General features: G+C 38.9%; 1 protein-coding gene across 4 annotated transcripts in view; it reads left to right on the top strand.

Annotated features, from left to right (window-relative positions):
* Nucleotides 1-24,098, top strand: part of Csmd1 (CUB and Sushi multiple domains 1) — a 1,843,561-nt gene that overhangs the window by 1,491,272 nt on the left and 328,191 nt on the right. For all 4 annotated transcript variants that reach the window (XM_045131039.1, XM_045131041.1, XM_045131040.1 and 1 more), the window contains 5 exons: nucleotides 11,814-11,996; nucleotides 13,918-14,244; nucleotides 17,015-17,209; nucleotides 19,877-20,015; nucleotides 22,988-23,175. In XM_045131039.1, the coding sequence (XP_044986974.1) occupies nucleotides 11,814-11,996; nucleotides 13,918-14,244; nucleotides 17,015-17,209; nucleotides 19,877-20,015; nucleotides 22,988-23,175 (1,032 nt within the window). The remainder of the gene's footprint in view (nucleotides 1-11,813; nucleotides 11,997-13,917; nucleotides 14,245-17,014; nucleotides 17,210-19,876; nucleotides 20,016-22,987; nucleotides 23,176-24,098) is intronic.

Below are 24,098 nucleotides of genomic sequence, written 5' to 3'. Positions count from 1 at the left end.
CATACTTGCTGTAATGAACAGATAATGATATAACCTGAGACCTACATGGGATCTGACAGCAGAGCAAAGTTCAAAGAAATTAGCCTTGAAAATGTTTGACTCATGCATAGCTGACTGCCCACTTCACTCATGAAATTATCTTTATAATTTAGGGAAAATATCATCATAGGTTCATGCAATTTAGTATTTGTTAAAGAAACAAAACAGTCAAAGATATTGTAGTAAACATGTAGTACCTACATCTGTAAATGAATAAAATAAATATTTGATGGTTGCCTTTGCAAACGGAAGTGAACATGGATGATCCATCTCAGTAAATACACAGTTAAAAAAAAAAAAAAAGCCGTGGTTGTTCAAGTTTGACAGCCTAACTTCCTGTCTCTGAGGCAACACTTTAGATCACTTGACATAAGAGCCCCCAGTACAGTGGGAGGAAGCAGTGGAAATTCTTATGAACAAGACAGAAAATAGCAGGCAGGTGATTTAATATATCTATCCTCTAGTTCATAACACACACACAACATGTCTCTTTCTCTTCTCCATTCTGACATCTAAATATATTTTTAATTCACGAAAATTTAAATCTATTAAAATTAACAATAAATAATTATTGTAAATTGTCATCTAGGTCCTTGGGTTATCCTTAGACCTAGCAGTTTTTGTTTTTTTTTTTTTTTGTAATGGCAGAATTAATAAGAAATAAAGAAGTGGCAAAAGATGTTTATTTATGATACCCAGGTGCACTGTTATTTTTTTTATCACTTCCTAATGTGATTTTTAATCTCTCTGTGTCAAAATCATTGTAACTCTGTTGATAGCTTTTCTCTTAAATAGAAATTTTCTTTATGTATCATGAATTATTTAAATCCCAACTTATTCCACAGAAGAATGTTCATAACAACTTCATCATGATCAGCAAAATTCGGGAGCAACAAAGACACCCTTCAGTTGGTGTGATAGGTACCTAATCTGTGTTATACACAGACATTTTGATATCACTCAGTAAAGACAGGTGAGAAAACTAAATGCACATTACAAAGATTAAGAGACCAGTCTTCAAGGATTATATGGGCTTAACTCCAACCACAGACTTCCGGGAAAGGCAAAGGTAGACAGAAAGTATCTGTGGTAGCCAAGTGTCAGGGGCACAGAGGCAAAAGGTACATTCTCGAGAGATATAAGGTGGCATGCCCTATGTGATGGTATAATGTGGGTGTGTTATTACATACTTTTACAAACTCACAAGGCCAAAAGCAAAGGAAAGCCCTAGTGTAGATGGTGGACTCTGGTGGTTTGTTCCCTCAGTATAACAAACTGTGCTCTGTGGTTGGGAATGATGATGTAGAAAAGTCTCTCTCTGTGCAGACAGTGGGTTCAGGAAAGTGACTTCTGCTTGTTTCTACTGTGAACCTATAACTGTCATGAAATGACAAATAACTTGAAAATAATAAGGTTTATGAAATGAAAAGCATTGTGTGAAAGTAAATATGCAAGTGATAAAATGACAAATGTATTTCAAACCAGTTGGGTTACCAATGCTGGGGACATAGACCATTGGCTTTCTTCCTACCTGGAAGCCTGAAAGTAGCATGAAATACTGTCTTCTCAGGCTGTCCAGTATAGTCAGGGCAAAGGGAGGTCGAGTGGACAGCCGTGTTCTCATTAGTTCTCCACCAGGATTCTCAGAATGTGAAGAGAATGAAATGCTCATATTTGTGTAAGCGATTGTACACAGATTTGTGTGTGTGTGTGTGTGTTGTTTGATGAGCAGCCAAATGAAACTCTCAATAACCATAGGAAATAAAATTCATGGATTTCTAGTGACATGCTTACTGTGACCTATGAAAAAGGAATTGTTTGACTTATAAGATTACTTAGCTGTTTTGTGCTAGTGTAATTTATTGGCTTACGTATTGAACACTTTGCAGTGTATAATCATTCCCATGTGATTATTTTTGAGTGCAGTGTATAATGAATTCACTTTGGTATCTCTCTTAATGCATAAATCTTTTCTTTCATACAAATCAGAGAGTGTAATTAAGAAGTTACTTAGGCTTCCCTTTGGACCCACCCACATTACCTGCTTGTTGAAATTTATTTCAAGAGGCCAGAGGAGAGTCTGAATAAAATTTTTGTATATTTGATTGTTTTTGGAAATTTGGGTGTACTTGGGTTCTAGGGCTTGCATTATCTAGGAAAGATGAGTTCTTGAAGAGAAGGGTTTAATCTTACCAGTGCCATTTCAGTTGTACATAACATACCCTGCCATGTTCATTGCTTGTGGTCCACAGGGAACTGAAATGCTGGCTACAGATGAGAAAGGCATGGGCCTTCCTCATCATCAGAATGCCTTCTTTTCCTTATGTCTCATTGGCTTACCAATTTCTCTCAACTTGAATTGGGCTATGGCATATCCAATGCCTCTTTCAGTTGTGTTCTCCAATGCCAGCCCTATGACTCATTTTAAAGACACTATGGAGTTTATTTGGCAGCTACAGACTGAGGAAGGAACACCCTCAGCTGTCTCATCCTCTGTTGCTCATCTCATCCTCATGTGTCAGCTCCACTGACTCGGATAGACACAGAGTAAGAGAGGGGGCTGTTAACTTCACCAAATATAGGGATGCCTCAGCACTTCTCTTCCTCAATCTATGTGAAAAAGATAGCATAACCTAGAGGAATCATGAAAGTCCTCCATACTTAGATTCTGTAACTGTTGCCTTCTGCTGGATGGGTGAGGTGTCTCCCTTCACTGTTTGCTGGTCTGTGGGTGGTGGACTCTACCCTTCCTCTTGGGGTTATTTTATCCTGCATCTAAGATGCCAGCATCAAGGACACTGGTTACAAAGACTGGAGGTAGAGTGCTGGAGAGATCTTTTAGCTGTATCATGTGCTTCTTGCACCAGTATGAGGTTCTGAAGAGTCCAGAGATCGCCTGAGTTCAAGCCATCAGATCAAGCTGATATGTGGTTTACACCTTCAGTCCCAGCACTCAGGAGGCTGAGGTAAGGGGAACACTGAGTTCAAGACTAGCCTGTTCTATAGAGTGAGAGCCTTCCTTGAAAAACAGCAACAGTTGGGCATGGCCTTTTGCACCCACAACCCTAGCCTCAAAAGGGAAGCAGAGACCAGGGAATTACCTGGGCTCATGGGAAAAGAAGATTGAAATCAGCACTGAAAGAAGTGTGATGATTCAGATCCTAAAGAGAGAACCACCCCATCACACCTCAAAAGCGGCCCAGTTGAAAGTAAGAGTAATTAGGGAAATAAGCAAGTATGCTGTTTTCTTGGTGAACCTGGTACCAGCACAAGGGTGAAGGAGACAGACACAGAGAACACTCAACTCCTACCAAACCAGATATCCAGAGACACCAAGGTTCCCAAGCAGACCTAAAATGAACTCAACATGGCTCAGGGAAATGGGTGGAAGAGGGGGAAGAAAGAATGTCAGAGCCACACATTGGGTCATAATATACAGAGACATTGCTTCCTACCCATAACTGATGGCTAAACCCACAATGCACAACCCATATTCCCCAAAGAGGAGGGTCCCTGCGAAGGGGGAGGGCAGGGAGGAGGTTAACAATGGTACCAACTTGACTGTATACGATGAGTACAAAACTAATTTAAAAATAAGTATGATGAATTTCTAAGGAAACTTCTGTGAATAAAAGAAGTGGGGCAGCTGCTCATCCCCTGCACATAGCCTGGTAGCTCCCAGGTGTGAGGAGCAGCAATCTCCTCTTGTTTACCTGCCTGGCCACCATGTATGCTGTCTATCCTAGACAATAGGTTCCTTCAGGACAGGGACTTTCCAGTTTAATCATGCTTCTGACCCTGAAATTTGACAAAATAATGCATTAAGATATCTGTCACTGACCTAAACTTTTTCAGAGAACTGGGATCTGGTTGGTGGTGGGGGGTGTGGCTGAATATCTAGAATGTATGTATGTACTGATATCAAAAAACCAAATTGCTCCTGGTGCCATGAAAGATACTCTGATGGTTTATATTGGTTGTCAACTTGACAAGATTTAGAATCACCTAGGAAATTAGCCTCAGGGTACCCTTGAGGGATTATCTAGATTAAGTTGTCCTCTAGGAATGTCCATGTGGTACTGCTTTGACTAGGTTAATTGAGATGGGAAGACCCACCTTACGTGTAGGCAGTCCCAGTGTATGGGTTGGGGTCCTGGACTGTATGAAAAGGAGAGAGCTAGCTGAATACCAGAAACTGCCACTCTCTGCTTCCTCACTGTGAACTGAATGTGACCAGCTTTCTCAAGCTCTTGCCACCATGCTTCACTATCATGAAGGTCTGTAATCTGGAGTTGGAAAACTTTCCAGATGTGCACTTTTGAGGGAATGTCAGTTCACAGAGGAAAGTGGAGCTTGCACAGGAGGAAGATGAAGAGAGAGCAAGCATGGCAGCATGAAGTGTCTGGATTCCCCAGTTCACTTCAGTGGCCTCTCATGTGGAAGGCCAGTCATGGTGGCCTCAAACTTAAGACATTTGAACAATTCATGCTGATGGATTTGAATCTCAACTGGTAGTTGAGGCTTGGATTAAGACAGCTAGATGGCTTCCTAGAGGTTTAATCAGAAGGTAGATGGGAGTCAAACCATGAGCTGGAAGATGACACCATTGGTAATGTACTTGCTGTGCAAGCATGAACAACTGAATCCAACTTCTCAGAAACCACATGAAAAGCTGGGCATGCCTGTTATCCCAGTGCTTATGAAGTGGAAATAGGACGATAGAGTTTGCTTGCTAACTTGATTGACTGAATTAATGATCTCCAGGTTAAGTGTTAGACTATGTCTCAAAATGCATTGTGGAGAGATACTGAGGAAGACACCCAATGTATATCTCTGGTACACACACACACACACACACACACACACACACACACACACATGTGCCCACCCCACCAATACACACACTACATGCAAACAAACGAATAACAGAATGTGATGAGGAACACAAAGTGGGCGGATCCCCATAAAACAGGCTTCATTCACCAAAGCCTCTACTGTAAAGTGCTAAAGGTGTGGTCATGAGAGGCGACAGCCTATATGGCAACATGAACAACAATTTGTTTTTCAGAAATGACTTGCCTCACAATGTCACTTTATGCCCTGACATGTGGTAAGGACCAAAAGGAGCAACTGAACTGTCACGGATCAGAGTTATGGGTTTAAGTAAAATAGAAATACCTTTTGAAGATAAGAGTCTGTCAAATAATCCACAAGCTCATACAAGTCATAATGTCTTAATGGCATCTCTCAGAGATTCAACCATCTATTTTGATGGTCTCCTAATACATTTTCTAGTATTTTTTCCAGGAGTGCCATTGCATTTATGAAAAGATCTAACTCCCTGTAAGAACTCATATTAGAGTGTGAGAAGTAGGAATTCCCCTGGACAAACTCATTTGTGCATATATGACTTTGACTTACTTGTGTACCTATCTCACATTGTATTTTTTTAAAAGACCCAGCTCTATCAAGAGAGCAAACAGTGGGTTGAATTACTGTTTTATCATCTAAACATTAGTGGGTAGAGTACAAAGTATCATATAAAAATTATTAGAGATGGAGGTTTATTAGAATATCATCCTAATAAACATTTTTATAGGAAAGCTCTTATCATCTTCAAAGATGCCTCAAATATTCAAGATCAATTCATTGAAAGCAGAACATACTTTTGGTACTTCTAAAGGTTATTATCAAAACAACATCCATGGGGTCATCACTAAGGCCCCAGTGGACTTATGCATAAGTAGTTACAGCAGCCAAGAGAATCATGTCAGAAGATGCTGAAGAAATCTCTTTGCCCTGAGGCCCATCATTCACCAATTGCAGCTCTAGGCTGATAATTCAGAAATTGTACTTTGATGAGATTTCATGTCTCTAGGGCTTTTAAATTTTTACATTATTTGAAAACATATTTGTTTCCAAGAGAACATCTCAAGGTCATCTTTTCCATCTTACATTTGGTCTGTATGCATAGAATTGATGGACTGCATCCATGTCGGCACAATGGGATTCAACTTCTATTCTTCTTGTATTTTTATTTTTTTCTGAGGTTGGATCTCTAGATCTAGAGCTAGGTTGATCTGAATCTCACTCTGTAGTCCTGGTCCTAGGCTGGCCTCCAACTTAGAGCAAACCTCCTACCTTTGCCTCCTGAGTGCTGGGGTTAAAGGTATGATCTACCACACCCAGTGATCTAGTACTCTTTTTTTTTTCTTTTCTAAATTCAGTGCTTTATTATACAACAGAGAGGGCCAAGCCTTTCTTAGCCACCCCAAACTTTTAAATCGATACTACTCTAAGATTCCAGCCAATCCCCTATATATTTTTATGTAGACTTTTGAAGACAATACAATCAGGAAAAATATAGTTAATAAGATCCTACAACATTCGTCCCCATCTATCAACTCTTACATTTCTTCCTTCCCCTGTTTCTCAAAGGTTTCTTAAGCCTTGGAGAGGGTGGTATAGATGTTTTATTTATGACTGAACACTTAAAAGTCACTTATTCACACCACTTTCACCAGCTGCACATCTCTTCGTTAATTTTTGTACACTGCCAAAAGAAACTAATATGATCAAAGCTGAGAGCATCACTAATCTATGGACTTAATGAACTCACAGAAGCTATGGTTTTCTGCACAAGATTAAGCCCTTTAGTTTTCCTTCATGGATGGAAGAGGGTTCATGAAAGGCCTCTCCTCCCAGAAGAACTATTAACAGTTAATAGATTTATTTTATTTTATTCATTTATTTGAGAGATAAAGAAAGAGAGAGAGATAATGCATGCATGTACCAGGTACCTCAGCCACTGAAAACAAATTCCACACATGTGTACCACCTTGTGCATCTGGCTTACATGGGTATGGGAGAACTGAACCTGGGTCCTTAGGCTTTGCAGGCGAATATGTTAACTGCTAAGCCATTTATCCAGCTCATGGCAGTTCATAATAGCTGGGAGAAGAGGAGTCATGTTCTTCGTTGGTGCAACCTCTGTTAAGTTACTCATATTCCAGAAACTATCCCTCACCTCCGATCATGCCAACCATTATATAGTAACTCAGTGGTTTACAAAACAAGACATGTAAGTAGTAATTGGTCTAGCTGGAAAGCAGAAGGAAAAAATAGGGGGTTAAGAAAGGATACTAGATAGGATCAAAATATATTCTTTCTATATATCTCTATGTCTCTCTCTCTCTCTCCATATGTGTGTGTGTGTGTGTGTGTGTGTGTGTGTGTGTGTGTGTAAGTAAAATTATATATATAAGACAAATAACATGAGGGCAATATATCCCTCAAATGAACAGTTATTTTTTTTTATATTATTTTGAGGAAAGTTTGTATGGTTATCTTGAAAGTATCAGAAATACAAAATCTATTCCCCAAATCTCTTAGTGAAATTATACTCACATAGCTATTGAGTAATCTCCCAGTGTGGCTGGAGAATTGAATCATTTGATACCACACATTGCTAGTCTATAGCTATTTTTTTTTTTTTTGCCTCCCTTTAGTCTGGGCTGATTTGGCATTCACTCTGTAGTCTCAGTCTAACCTCAAACTCACAGAGATCTTCCTACCTGGCCACATCTATTGTTTTAAAAAAGTATGACACACAGAAGTTCTGCCCAGGTGTCAGCAGCTTTGTACCTATAAAAGGAACCTCTAAGCTTTTGGTGGAAGCAACTGACTTAAGATCTTCTGACTCAATATGACAGGCAAAGGGGCCATTGACTGCATGCTTGGTGTGTCTACACTCACTGTGTTTCTAAATGTTCTTCAAATTGATACCTCTGATTTGATATGTACAATAATATAATCCAGGGATGGAGAGATGACTTAGTAGTTAAGGTGCTGGCTTGCAAAGTCATAGGATTCAGGTTCAGTTCCCCAGTACCCAGGTAAAGCAAGATGCACAAGTGGGCACATGCATCTGGAGTTTGCTTGTAGTGGTTAGAGGCCCTGACACACTCGTTCTCTCTCTGGCTTTTTCTCTCTTTCTCTGAAATAACTAACTAAATAAATAAAACATTTTAATAACAATAAAAAATAATACAATTCAAAACACCACAGCCAACAACATCTATATAAGAAGTCATCAGGAGCTAAGGAGATGGATCAGCAATTAAAGATATTGCTTACAAAGCCTACAAACCTGGATTCAATTCCATGGTGTCCGTGTAAATCTGATGTACAAAGTGGCACATGCATCTGGAGTTCACCTTAAGCAGAATGAGGCCCTGGTGCACTCACTCATGCTCTCTCTCTCTCTCTCTCTCTCTCCTCTCTCTCTCTCTTCTCTCAAATAAATGAAATAAATATTTTCTTAAAGAAAGAAATCATCACTTAGACATCACAGATAAAGAAAGCCACATCTAGGTTTTGCTAATAATAATCTTAGTGGTGGCTAATATATCTAGCAATCCCTTCTGGGTACTTCCTGGGAGTTATATTGTTCATTTCTTACAGCCAAGGCCCAATGGATTTCAGACAAGATGTGGGTATTCAGATCAATCCTGGTGCACCCAGCCTCCACCTGCAGCTCTTACCATTCATGAGCTACACAGGAGTCTGAGTGGACTGATTGTGCTTAGATACCCCATGCCTGAAATGTAGGGAATCCTGTTCCATCTCTGTTCTCCTTGAATTCAAGGGTAAACTACAAAGCCCATGCTGAAGGAGAATAGTTCTCTGCAACTTTGCAACTTTCTTTGACTATCTCAGGTGTGGGGCAGCATGCCTGCAGGCTCAGAGCTGGTGATGTGAGTAGTCCTTGCAGTGTAGAAAGCCTAGGAATGACGTATCCAAGAGACATTGACTTCCACTAGCTCCCTCAGTTGAGTGTTTCCTGTTGGGCCTAAATTCTGCAGGCTATGACCATTTCCAATGTCTGGAAAGTTTTAATGCCCCTCCAATGTTATAAGCTGGTTAATTTCTATAATATTCACACTCAGAGGATGTTTCTCCACTTGAGAAGACAGTGCCATGAGTGAATCAGTCTGAGTCTCTGCAGCACATTGTCCTAGGAGAACCAGGAAACACAATTTTAATTTTCTTTTATACAAATCTTGAAAAAAGGGAGCTTGTTTACAGAGTGCTCATCAACTGCTTTATTTTGTTGTAAGAGAACCAAGTAAAGATCTTAGTAAAGAACAAAACAGTTCTGAACACTGGGAATATGATTAGGTCTTGTGCCATACTCTAACACACAGAAAAGAGGAAGGTCTTGTGAGCCTGGGAAAAACATCCAAAAAAAAAAAAAATCACTTTGTAAACAAACAACTGTCAGGGTAACTAATCCAGTACTATAACATCCCCATTAACCCCTCTTTATGCCCTAATCACTTCTAGAGAATTCATTTCCTCTTGAATTAACTATGTTGGAGAACATATCTCACCACCAGTGCCAGGGGCATATGCAATATTCAAATCTTAGTCACTTCTAGTAAAATATAAATTTAAATTTTCCTTTGGCATCTGCAAGTTAGTAAATTGTAAGCCCATGAAGAATTTTGGAAGAAAATTCAAATGAAAATCAACTCCATGAGTAAACACATGAATGAACCTGAAGACCTGGGGCTAGGGCGGCAGCTCAGTTGGTAGATCACTTGACTCGCATGCATGCGCCCTGAGCTCAATCCCTGGCACCACATAAACCACGTACAGTGGTGCACTGAATGGCAGCACTGAAACAACAGAGGCAAGGAGATCATACACTCAAGGTCATCCTTAGCAACTTGGTGAATTTGAAACCAGCCTAGGCAACATGACACTTTGTCTCAAATAATAAAATTAACATAATATTAAAAACCTCTAAAGACCTAAAAATAAAGCAGATGAAACTCTGAAAGTGGTGAACAATCAACCCTTTTCTTGATCAGTTGTGTCAGAGCAGGTCCTTGCCCAGATGGTGGAGAAACATAATCTTTCTGAGCCCTATGTGACAATCCACAAGGCTGGAATGAATAATGTATACAACAGGCTTCATTAAACATGATTCAGAGATATAACACAGGCAGATACATCAGAGAAACAAGAAAGCATCCATTAATATGAAGAGGAGCCCCCAAAGTGAAAAACTCAAATGAGGACTGGATTCAGAGGTTTTACGTTGGAGCTGTCTCCTTCTATAATTGAGAGTATACTAGGCTGATTGTCTATTGAAAGTTTAGTAGAAAGTAAACTTTTTTTTTTTTTTTGCCTTGGGCTACTAAATTGGGGAAGAACAAGGTGAGCTGGCAAGCTGATGATAGAGAAAAATTAGAAACATTTAGCTGGGACTGAGCCCCCTGCCCCACCCCAGAAACAATATTTCTGGCTGAACTCCCAGAGTCCTGGACTCTCAGAACACTAGCCTATCCTTAGCCAACTTTTGTGTAGTCTTCAAGCCAACTATACAACATAGACATTTTTTAATTATATAATCCCCAGAAGCGAGGACTTTATACCTCAACTCCATGGATGTATTTTTGAAATATTTATCTATCGGAGCCATTCTGTATTTGTTACAAGTCTCCTTCTTCCTATAGTGAGATTCTTAAAACCTGCAGTCTGATGACTTCCATGTCTCATCTGTCCTCTGAAACTTTTCTTCCCATATTGTTCAGTGCCAGCTTCAGGGGCTGCCCAGGCCCTGTGCCTCTCCTAGCACTTCTGCCCACCTGTCTCTTGTCCTGTTGGCCCCTCTGATTATGCTTCTTAGACCATTCATGTTTCCTTCAGGTCATTTGCTCTTCCTGCCTTTCCCTCCATCCATCTCTTATTCTCTGCATTCTTCCACATTTTCCATCCCTGTTGGAATCTCCATACATAGGGTGATTGCTTCATGTCACTCCATAGGATGTAAACCCATGATAGCAAGGATTGTGTCTTGGTTACCAAACATCCACATCAGCTAAAATAGGATGTCTCAAAACTGGTTTTCAAGGGGAGGGGCTAGGGAGGTGGCACACTGGTTAAATATATTTGGATGCAAAGCCCATCATGCCAGGTTAAATTTCTAAGCAACCTACATAAAGAAAGACAGGCATTTGTTTGCAGCAGGAAGAGACCCTGACATAGCCATACCCATGTGTGCTTGTGCACACACACACATGTAATAAATTAATTAAAATATGATTCTGATTATTTTGAGTCCCTTGGTATGATAATTTAAAACATAGCTGTAAATGAGTAAATAAATAGCATAATGTAGTTGATAATATTCTAGATCATTACCACTGGAGACTAATCAATGTTTGCAGCTCCTCATAGGTCTGATGTGCTTGCATCCTGACTTCATTACAGTGAGTTTTAATGAGGGAGGTTTGACTATATATGTTCTCTACCTCAGTGGAAGATTGTAAATCCATTCATTCTGCTTCACAAATGAGTCTGAACATTCATTCAAGGAGAGGAACATTCAAATAGATTATATTGATTTAAGTATCCTGGGGGAATGAGTAATCTTACTTGTGTTGCTTATAGTCAAAAGCATATAGATTAAAACCAAATTAGTGTTTATGTCTAAGCAGCAATTGCAGACAGAGAGCTCAAAACACATTGAAGATGCATCAAGTAATTCCAGTGTTTGCCTTATCAGCTCATCTGGTGGCCTTGTGTCCCTCAGAAGACAATAGATTACATACCTTTCTCTCAGTTCAAATTAAAATTTTGCTTTGGCTTTTGTAAGTAAATGAAAACTGTATTTTTTTAAAATTACAAAAACAATGATTAGAAGGAAGTCACTCCTTCATTTGTTCACTGATGGGTTCTGCTAACTTGTTTTTCCTCTTTTGCAGAAATTGAGAAGGGAGGATGTGGGGATCCTGGCATCCCAGCCTATGGGAAGCGGACAGGCAGCAGTTTCCTTCATGGGGACACGCTCACTTTTGAATGCCAGGCAGCCTTTGAGCTGGTTGGAGAGAGAGTAATCACCTGTCAACAAAACAACCAGTGGTCTGGCAACAAACCCAGCTGTGTGTGTGAGTACTGCTCTGCAGGGCCATGGGGCAGCAAGGAAGGTCCCCTGGGAAGTAATTCTGGGGATAGCTCTATACAGCATTTCTTAGACACTAACACTTTTGCATCCTCACTCAGCTAAAAGCAGATATAAGCTGATCCTATCTTCTAGATAAGGTTGAACTCTCAGAACATCAGCCTATCCCTAGCCAACTGTGTAGTCTCCAAGCCCACTATACAACATCTAAGTTTTTTTTTAATTATATAACTCCCAGAAGTGAGAACTTTCTACCCTGGAGCAGGTTACACTAGAAATAATGAGATTTCCACTACCATATGTTATTTTACATCAGACAGGGGCTTGACTTCCTTAGATTGCACCTTGAACACAGGCTGGTCACCTATGTGAGTCAGGACACAATGATGGTTTGGAATTCATTTCAAGTAAGTCATCAGAAGTAATGTCAGGGCTAGAGAAATGGCTTAGTGATTCAGGCATTGCCCAAACAATGTTCAATTCCCTAGGACCCATATAAGCCAGATGTATATGGTAATACATGCATCCGGAGTTAATTTGCAGAGGCTAGAGGCCCTGACACATCCATTCTCTCTCTTTCTCTCTCTCTTTCTCTCTCTCTCTCTCTCATAAATAAAAATAAAATAAAATAAAACAAGTAATGTTAAAGCCACTTTAAACTAGAGTTTTACTTGTAGATAAATATGGCAATGGATGGAAACTGCATATGGAATCAGGTAGAGTAACAAGCAAACCATGGCTGGAGCAAGTATAGCTTCCCTTCACCTCAAGAAAATGCCTATGCCTGAGGTTTTTAACATCATTAAAAGTGAGTTTTACAACATCTTTTTTGTACTTTGTTGCTGGACTACAGTCTGCTTGTATCAGTTGTCTATCACTCAGGTTCAACCCTGTGTTGCTCATTTTCTTCTTGCAATACCTGACAATATAAGGAAAAGTGTTTAATGCCTCCTACACATAGTGCAAGAGTCCATCTTCAAAGAAAGCAGGTGCACAGAATTGCATCACACTGGTCCATCAGCAGGGAGGAAGCTGGGCAAGAGATGACTGCTGAATAATCTGCTAGCTTTCTCATTTTTAACTTTTTTATATTGCATTTGTTTGTCTGCAAAGAGAGAGAGAAAGAGGAGAAAATTGAGAGAATAGGCTAGAGGCAGACCCCTCTAGCCACTGCAAACAAACTCCAGAATCATGTACCACATTGTACATCTGACATTAAGTGGGTACTGGGGAAATTGAACCTGGGTCATTAGGCTTTGTAGGCAAGTGCCCTAACTGCTAAGCCATTTCACCATCCCTCAAGTAGTTTATTGTGTTTCCCACAGCCAGCCCATGCATAATTAGAGTAGGGCCTCCCACCTCGACTAATCTAATCTAGGAAATCCCTCATAGTTGTGATTAGAGATTTGTTTTCATAGTGATTCTAAATCCCGTCAAGTTGACAACCAAAGATTAAGCATGATACTCAGTAACCAAAGCCAAAATTAAACCACTTGAAAAATACATTTTAATGTAAAATGTAAAATCTAAACTAAAAATTAACTTGGTGATGTCTGAATAGTTCCCATGACAGAGTAGCCTTCCATTATTAGAATTGTTCTTTGGAAGGCAGACAGTTATGATCTTTTGATCATATTTGATATGCTTTTAGCAAATGTGATAGGACTACTTTTAGTACATTTCTATATTAATTCACCACTAAGCTCTACTTGTGCTATATGGCTAAGTGCTCTATGTACAATTTGAAATTAAAAAAAAAAAAACAAACAAAACACTGATTTCTGCTATCAGCAATTTTTAAAACATTGGGCCGTGTTAACTACTGTAGGTCTGTTCTAGCTGTTGGGTTGTTTGCCAGTTCTTTGCTCTGTGAAAAACCACTTGAAAATACTTTCTTGTCCCAACAGTTTCATGTTTCTTCAACTTCACGGCATCATCTGGCATAATCCTCTCCCCAAATTATCCAGAGGAATATGGCAACAACATGAATTGTGTTTGGTTGATCATATCTGAGCCTGGAAGTAGAATTCACCTCATCTTCAATGACTTTGATGTGGAACCTCAGTTTGACTTCCTTGCTGTCAAAGATGATGGGATTTCTGACATAACTGTCCTTGGGACATTTTCTGGCAATGAGGTCCCAGCACAGCTGGCCAGCAGTGGACACATAGTACGCCTGGAGTTTCAATCTGACCACTCCACTACTGGCAGGGGTTTCAACATCACCTACACCAGTAAGCAAGTGCTAAACTAGAAACTCAATTACCATTGCATTCATATGAAATAAAGGTGGAACTGTAGGCTGATTGCTAAGAAGTTATGAAATCTTTATTATGTGATGAGTCTAGCAAAATTATGTATATTCCTGAAAAAAACAAAAAATAAATCATTGTATTTGGGTTATTGCCATAGATACCTACAGTAGAGGCTGGAGTGCTCACATATCTTCTGTGTCTGATTTTACATCCATTCATCCATGCATTCATCCCCATCCATTCATCCATTCACTCATCTATCAATCCAACTTCTATTATGCTTGAGTTTATCTTTATTGCATCATCCTTGATTACAATCTATCCTCTTATAGATACATAATTCATGATTCTGTTCATTCCTCATTATCCATCTATCCACACATTCAATCATCCATGCAATAATCCTTCATTATCCATTCATTCTTTATTCACTCTTCCCATCTGTATATCAATGCTTCCCTGTTTACCAATCCACTTATACATCTAGTTTTCATTAACAATGCTTCCATCTGTTCTTTCACCATTATCTACCCATCTACTCATTAACCAATCTATTCATTCTTTTATTCATTCATCTGTTATCATTTCTTATGTCTACATGCCTCTAAGAGCTAAGGATATCAGTACTTGAAGATATCTTATGAATTTTTATCTGACATCTAATTTGGTTTTGCCTCAGTTTGCTCATTTGCAAAACATTTTATGCAATGCATTGTAGAAGAAAAATGGAAGATAATGACGTGAATATCAATAATCCTAAGCCATCATTTACATCCCATTTACCTTTAGAGTTGGGCAGTAATAATTTCATTTTGCATTACAATACTTCTTGGATATAAGCTCAATATTTCTATGTTATAATAGAGGTGAACATCTTTGATTATCATATATCTCTCCTGTGTCATACAACAGCCTAAAAGCAAGGATTTAATGGATTTCTTGACCTCACTAAATCCTGTTTTATAAGTATATTCTATTTCCTTCTTTCTTGGTACATAGGACTAATATTTGGGCCTTTTTTTTTAAAATTTAATTTATTAGTTTTCTTTTCAGTAAATACAGATAGTTTGGTACCATTATTTAGGCTCATCTGTGATCTGCCCCCTCCCATTAGACCCTCCTTGTTAATGAAAATGGGTCGTGCATTGTGGAGTTAGCCCCCAGTTACTGGTATGATAAATGTCTCTGCAAATCATAACCCAACATGTAACTCTGACATTCTTTCCGCCCCCTCTTCCGCAAGATTTCCCTGAGCCATGTTGGGTTCATTTTTGGTCTGCTTCAGTGCTGAGGTGTTGGGGGCCTCTGAGGCTTTGCCTCTCTGATTTGGTAGGAGTTGATTTTTCTCTGTGTTGATCTCCTTCCCCTTTGTGCTGGTATCCGGTTCACAGGAAAACATCACCCTTGCTTATTTCGCCAGTTGCCCTTAGCTTCAGTTGGGCCCCTTTTGAGGTATGTTGGGGCAGCTCTCTTCTTAGGATCTGCATCTATCTGGAAAAGAGAAGCAAATTCTCCAACGGAGAGTAAGTTAGCACCCGGAAAATTGAGATAACACTTACTTTTTTGATAGACAGTTTGATAGGTGTAGGCCCTCTTATACCCCGTGATTGATGGTAGCTTGATATTATAGAGTGGGCTTGTGTTTGGGTATGGTTCTGACTTGTTTCCCAGCTCCAGCTAAGGGTCTAGTACCACTGAGTGGATCAGTTAGCCAACTCAAGAGCAATTGATTCCTCACCCTGGCTGTGTACCACTATTGCACTTGTGTGGGTATCACATCCGGTTATTTGTTGCTACTTAGGTTAAACAATGTGTTGCTTGGACAGATCTTGGTCATTTCCCCCAGTCGCCTATGTAGCACCTTCTGGCACTAGACATGCTGACTGTCTGGGGACTGACTCTCTCCTGGCTTCCAGCCATGTCATTCCAGTTTACGCGTCAGCTGCGTATGGAGTCTTCAGCAATAGGGTCTTACCACTGGCCTTTGGTGGGTCCTCAAGTACTCTGACAGAAGTCTGTCATTGTTTTGGGAAACCTTGTAGGTTTCTCTGATCAAAAGCTCATTGTGGATGGTAGGCCCAAGCTGGAAGTGGGGGTTACAGGTCAGTGTCCACTATTAAATTGAGGAAAAAGATAACTAATATACAAGAGTTAGAGAGGAGAGAGATAGAGGGGAGAGGGGGAGAGGGAGGGAGGGAAGATGTAGGAGATTTAGGTCAGTCTTGATCCTACCCTTTCCAATGTCTTGTGGTTCAGGTGTTTCCTGTAAGGGTCTAGTGAAGGTTCAGCCATTTGGTCTGCCTTTTAGGAAGTAGAATTTTATGGTACCATTGCCGCTTGGGTCCAGATTACTGTTTTCCACCCTTTGATTCCCTCCCCACCCTCCCATCCATCTTACTGTCTTGTCCATGAGGTGCTTGCTTGGTATGTAAGGCATCTTGGGCAGGTTCAGGTTAGGTGTTGTAGCTGAGTGAGACTATGTGTCGATTTTTTTTCTGTGATTGGGTAAGTTCACTGAGAATGATCTGGGCCTTTTTTAGTGTGTGACTCATCTTGTTCCATTTATTTATTTATTTTTTTTACTTTTTAATTTTTTTAATTTAATGTATTAGTTCTTTTCAGCAAATACAGGCAGTTTGGTACCATTGTTTAGGTTCATCCATGATCTACCCCCTCCCAATGGACCCTCCTTGTTGATGCAAATGGGTCATGCTTTTATTCTACTTATTTTCTTTTTTCTCCCTTTTAGCATTTGGTCAAAATGAGTGCCACGACCCTGGGATTCCAATTAATGGACGGCGTTTTGGTGACAGGTTTCTGCTAGGGAGCTCAGTGTCCTTCCACTGTGATGATGGTTTTGTGAAAACCCAGGGATCTGAGTCTATCACCTGCATACTACAAGATGGGAATGTGGTCTGGAGCTCCGCTGTTCCCCGCTGTGAAGGTGAGCTGGTGCTCTACAACCTTGTATTTTTTTCCACATGGATCCTGAATCCATCTTCAAAGGAGCTTCAAACAAATCCTGTTATCTCCTTAAGCTGCCACAAAGAACCACAAGATGGCTGAAATGAAGGAAATTAATTCTCTCAGGTCTATAGGCTAAAAATGTGTGGTCAAGCATATGGTGGGTGGCTTTCTTCTGGAAACCCTAAAAGAAACCAGAGGAGGCCTGTTGCTCTACTGAGTTAGGTGTTCCGTGGACTGCATGTATCTTCACATCTGTCAGGTGTTCACAGTGTATTTTTCTCTCTGCCTACTCTCCTTTTGATAAGGTATAACCTTTATTTTGCCACAGTGCTTCTATTCCCGTAAACTTTAAGGTTTATGTGAAATCTCATGACTCTTTCCAAATATGGACTAAGTTTTCTTCTTGTGGCCACAGGCTTCATCAAAGGAGTGAGGACATGAGACAGTAGTTAACTATTTGTCTTTTAATACTATAACTAATGAAAACAATACATAATTTTACTCTTGATATTTATGCTTTGTTGCCTATATAATAGACCCAGAAGAAGGAAGTTTAAAGAGAAAGGTGTTACCTCCAATTATTAAAATTTAAAAATATATCCAAAAATATCCATATCCTCTCTGTCATGATTGCCTAAGCACAGTGAGCTAAGAAAAGCCTTCCTTTTGAAACATGAAAGAAATACAAGTTTTAAAAAGTATAATATCAAATTTATTTTTTACATATTAACACAGACATAACTGTGTCAATGAGAAAATGTAGTAATGATATGGATTATTGACAAGATTATGGGGAAAAACTAGCATTTTGTTGCCATGCTATTGAGTATATACAACACACACACACATATATGGTTTCATGGTATAAATTCATATTAAGTTGAAGTGTTCTTTTTTTTTTTTTTTTGAGTGTTAACGATTTATTACAAAGAACAAAAACATGGGGGAAATTTTTTGCCAAGGGGGAGAATTTTGCAATTCAAAATGTGTGTGTGCGGGTGTGTGTGACATTTGTAAAATTTCACACAATGTTTCTGTTCTTATCTTTTGAGCCATAAACTTTGTTTTTAGAATGTTACAAGCTATTGTACTAAGACCAAAAAGTCATTTGCTGATGAAAGGCTTTAAAAAACCTATAAAAATAACAAAGTTAAAAACATGTAAATCTCAAAACAATGGGAGTTGTTTAGGCAGGACATCATACACTCATAGACCAAGAGACCATGTGCCCTTAGGAAAGACAAAAAAAGCCTCCTGAAACCTTACCATATGAGAGGTAAGATGGTACAAGCACATGTGTACTAATGATACTATTTAAAACATCTGTGTATACCGCTTATGTGCCATTAAAAAAACATAAATTAACCATAGCATACCAATTTAGAACATACATAAATACATATACTCATAACTCACAGAAAGAACATGAGCACTAAAGGTATGAGAAATTATTTTTCTCTTTGTTAATTCTTATTGATCCCAGATGTCCATCCACATGTGTTTCTTTTTACTAAATAAACAGGATATGGTTATATAAATGGAGGATTTCTCTTTCTCTCTTCATTGGAAAGCTTGGACTCAAGACCAGACCCATGCTTTGTAGGCGGTCTAAGCAGATCCAGAATCCAGACGAGGAGATGGCACTCCTAGAGGACATCTGGAGGCATGCGGTGGCTGGAGCTGCCCTATTCTGTCCTTCCGCACCCCATCCTTCATATTTGTTCACAGATATTTTAAGAGGATGTGTGTATCCAGGTCACAGTCACTACCATGTCTATCTGTGCTGGAGGGCAGAGTGATATTCCAGATGATTTCACAAATTGTTCATCACTTTAGTGAACTATGGACACTATCTGTGAGTGGGAAATTGATACACTGAAAGACAAAAATAGAAGAGTAGAACTTTTATCTATCTAAATCACACATTTATAGTACATAATTTTTATATTTTACCTTTTATATAATATCAATAAATGGGTAGTCTTGAAGCTTTTGTGAACATGTAATTACACCCCCACAACACTCAGGTCAATGACATGGGGAATTCTATTTGCAGACAGTGCTCTAGCCAGGCATATTATCAATGACTTTGAAGCATGAAAAATTTCAAGAGAAATATTGGAATCAGTAGGACTCTGGTTGTTATTTTCTGCATAGGTCTCCTTATCACTGACTGTTATGGGTAACAAACTATTTCCATACAAAGGATAAAGACAAATATCAGAAAATATGTCAGGTTTTTTTTAAGTATTATGTAATAAATACAATATAAGTGACTTCAAGTTTTGTAAAAATATTGAAACAATACAAATATAATCTTTGCAGTGTGTGTGTGTGTGTGTGTATATATATATATATATATATACATATATATATATATATACACACACATATATATATATACATATATACACACACACACACACACACACACACACACACACACATATATATATATACATATATACACACACACACACACACACACACACACACACACACATATATATATATATATATACACACACACACACACACAAACGTGTATGTATGCATGTGTATATATGTAACTCACATTTCCACTTTTATTGAGTTTTCTTCCTAGATTTAGTTTTTGCTGAAATATTTGTGTATCTTTCTCCAGCTCCCTGTGGTGGACACCTGACAGCATCTAGTGGGGTCATTTTGCCCCCAGGATGGCCTGGTTACTATAAGGATTCTTTAAACTGTGAATGGGTCATTGAAGCAAAGCCAGGTCATTCCATCAAAATAACATTTGATAGGTAAGATACAAACTTTTTCCTCTTTATTGGGACCTATGGAACCATCCACACATCCAATTTTAAGTAAATGTGAATCCCACAGAAAACTCATGGCGCATAGACTAGGCCCTGGCATCGTCAGTGCTCTTCTTGTGTGCCATGTCCTGTGGGTACTCTTGGATCTTAGCTCTGAGTCTTCCAAGGGCTTACCTTGGATTCTGGATTTGAGACCTTCAGGGGAACTAGGTTTACTAGCTATTTGACCCTTTGGGGAGCAGCTCCTTTCCTAATGGTCCCTTCTGCACCCTCCATGGCAGCATAGCAAAGACCTCCCCTGTTCTGAGAAGACCATTCATACCTGGAGGTAGCGAAAGATAGCAGAGTCTGCAGCAGGGTTAAAGCAATGGATTCTTTGCCTCACTATTATCCACATATATAACTGTTCCTGGAATGTTGATGGGCTTAGCTGTGTAAGAATGTATTTAATTATCTGCAAAATCGAGATGGCATTTGAGTGCTGTGCTAAATCAATCTTCAGTTTGCCTCAACATTGACATAAAGCTAATGACTAAAAACTACTTCTAAAAGTATGACTGTGCATTTGAAGTCTAAGGAAGCAGCTTTGGTCAATATTCCAGGTTAAATCTGAATGACTTGACTAAATAGTATTCTGAGTTTTACTAGTCAGCATATTGTAGTGTTTCAAGATATCACTGAAATATTTACTTCTTGTGTTTCAGGAATTTTCTCATTGTTGATAATACTGGTACTATAAATTTCTTAATTATGAGTTGTATTGTCTTTAGTAGTTATTGTTATTTGAAGTGATTGTTCACACTTCTTGGATGACAATAATCTTAATAGCATTTAAAAACTCAATAAAGGTAGTAGAGAGATGGCTCAGTGCTTAAAGGCACTTGCCTGTAAAACCAGACAGCTCCGGTTCCATTCTCTACTACCCATGAAAAGTCAGGTGCACAAAGTGGAGCATGAGTCTGGCGTTTGCAGTGGCAGGAGGCCCTGGTGTACCAATTCATTCCCTCCCTTAAATAAATAAATACATGTTTTATAAAACAATAAAATATACAATGAATTAACTTGCATCCCTGTTAATTCTCCTACTTTGTGGTTCAGGGATAAACTGAATGAAATGTACATGAACCCCAGGATGACATCAAACTAAAACCATTTCACTAATATAGTTATGCCATTCTTGTTTGAAACAATCTATCTGCAGTCCATTTTCAGTTGACAGAAGAAAGACTCTTGCATAGTATTTTTCAGTTCAATCTTCTCAGTATTATTTCAGTGTGATATTTTGTAAATTACATTTTAAGGCCCTAACATTTCTGCCATTTTTAGACATTTGCCCTTAGATACAATGCACATCTCCTTAAAGATGGATTTCGTGGTATAATATTAGCTTTTCCTTGGTCTGTGGCTGGCAATCTCATCAAGGATGGGTCTGTGCATGCAACATTTGAATTGGATGCTGATGACATTCCCATGCAGGTGTGCCAAGTACCCAGTCATTAAATGCATTAGAGATGGCAGTTCCCACATTGTTCTGAAAATCTGACAGCTGTGAGAAGTGAATTGATCAGTCTGAGATGTCTATAATAAAAATAGACAGGAAAACTTTACTGCAAATATATCAATTGTGATGATTTTCATGCATAAGTAAGCTTAGGAAATTCAAACTCAAATATTTTGTACATCATAGTGTCTTAGAGCAAGTATTAGAATAGTAGAAGTCAAACACGGCACCATCAGTCCTCAAATGTAGCAGGATGCGGTCCTGTTCTGGTCTCACTCTATTAGACAAAGATTGTTTCTATTCCTCTTTATGAAGAAGAGTATTCAGGGTTCCAGTTAATTGAAAAAACTTGGGATTATTGTGGATTTGCTAATAAGAGTACTGGCAACTTAATGATAAACAGGGCAGTATCCTTCAGTGAGGTTTAGTGCCATCTTGTCATTGAGGTATACACGGAACTGTGACTTCTATGTCTCCCCATGTTCATCAGCAATATTCAGTGTCTGTCATGGGGATGGCGGCCTGGCTTCAGAGAAGAGTCTGGCTCACAGTCATAGAGTGAGTCAGAAGTGTTCAGTGCCTTAGCTGCTCCCTGAGAGCCACATAAGGCACATAGAAACCAGGTTAGCTCTTGAAGGACAAGATGGGCCCATTTAGGAAATTATCTTGTTGTCTGGAATGGCCCTGGCATTGCTCAAGGGGCCCTGGGTAGATGTAACTTTATACAAATGTAATTGCAGACCAGATTAGCCAGAAACACTTTGGAAGCTGTTCTAACTTTTCCCAATCATTACAGCGTCATTGAGTTTCAGAACTAGCAACTTGGTAGTGTTGATCCCTAAAGAATTAGTGTGAGTCAAAAATGTACAGGGTGATTCTCGGGAAAGGTATTTAAATGTCATGCACTTTGAATTCCTTCTTCTTTAAGAAATTGTTCCTATTTTACAGTGTCCATAAAATGTTAAAAGAAGACTGGAAAATGTTTTGAAAGTGTGTAATCATCTATTTTTTACTAATTGAACATTTTGTATTTATGCATCTATCAATCATCTGCCTATATCTATATCATATTTCCGTCATCTATCATCTCCTTTCCTTACTTCCTTCTTTCCCTCCTTCCTTCCTTCCTTACTGTTTGCCATCTATTTATATCATGTACTTTCCTTAGAAAATGTACCTGCTTCACAGTATGTTTCTTTGGGATGAATCATAACCTTGTTTACAATCTGTGGATTTATAAAACAGTAGTGGAAATGGAAGAGAGTTTAAAATGTATCATTTCTTCCAGAAAACATTCAATTCATGCATAACATATATCTCCAATTTTTAGCACACATCCGTGTGTGTATGTGCACATTATTTTACATACCTGCTATGGATGTACTTAGGATTTTAACTAAGAAATGATGATATTGAAGGGTTTGTAACTAACATGACTCTGAATGGCTTTCCCCAGGTTCCAGACAGAAGTCAATTATGATACACTGGAGGTCAGGGATGGGCCAGCCAGCTCATCCCCACTGATTGGAGAATATCACGGCACCCAGGCTCCACAGTTCCTCATTAGCACAGGGAACCACATGTACCTGCTCTTCACCACTGACAGCAGCCGGGCCAGTGTTGGCTTCCTCATCCATTATGAGAGTAAGTAGTCCTTAGATGCCAAGCAGGGAACAACCCCATGCCCCCTCCAGTGTGCAGATGAGTGGGCTAATTGTCAGACCATCCTGTATGATTCTAATTACTTTCTTATTCTTACAATGTATCTTGGGAGTGTGGCTCTCCTATATACATATCAATTATCTATTATAAAGAAAAAAATGATACAGTACTTAAATAATAATCATTTGTACTTACTTTGTAATGTAATACTACATTTGCATTATTAGAAAAGATACTGGTTGGGCTGAGGAGATAGCTCAACAGTTAAAGTCATCTGTTCAGTAAGCCATGGAACTCAATTCAATTCCTCACAATACATGGAAATACAGACACAAAATGGCACATGCCTCTGTCTGTGATCACAAAATGAATATGGAAACAGAAGGCACAGCCAGGAGGTCCTCACATGGCATGACACATGCACCCATACATCCACAAATAATCATCATATTAAAAATAGCATACCAGTTGACGAAAAGAGATGCAGGACTTCTCCACTAAAGTTGCATTTTCTAACTAATGGATGGATTTGGTTGCTAGGATACCTTGCAGAGTGCAGTGGTCTGTCAGTTCATGTGAATGGGTTTCGGTGTTTGGAACTTGTCATCAGAAGAGAGAGCAATGAAAACCCAGTTAAACTTACATCATGCCAAAAAAAATTGCTAACAAGTCAATGATTGTCAATGACCATCAAGACATGACAAGAAAGTACTCACTTGACAATGCCAACATTTTTTACTTCCCATTTTTTTTTGTATCTTAGAAGTTAAAGTATGTAATCATAATTTTATAGTCATATTTATATAAATATTCTTCTGGAATCTAATTGAGAGGTGCTTCCCTTAGGAATGATTATAATACTAATCAGCTAAAAACAAAACAAGGCTCCAGCCATTTTCCCTACT

Source organism: Jaculus jaculus, chromosome 12 (assembly GCF_020740685.1).
Source record: "Jaculus jaculus isolate mJacJac1 chromosome 12, mJacJac1.mat.Y.cur, whole genome shotgun sequence".
NCBI classification, from domain to species: Eukaryota; Metazoa; Chordata; class Mammalia; order Rodentia; family Dipodidae; genus Jaculus; species Jaculus jaculus.
The sequence above is the reverse complement of the archived record's forward strand: the minus strand, read 5'-3'. Positions and strand labels throughout refer to the sequence as shown.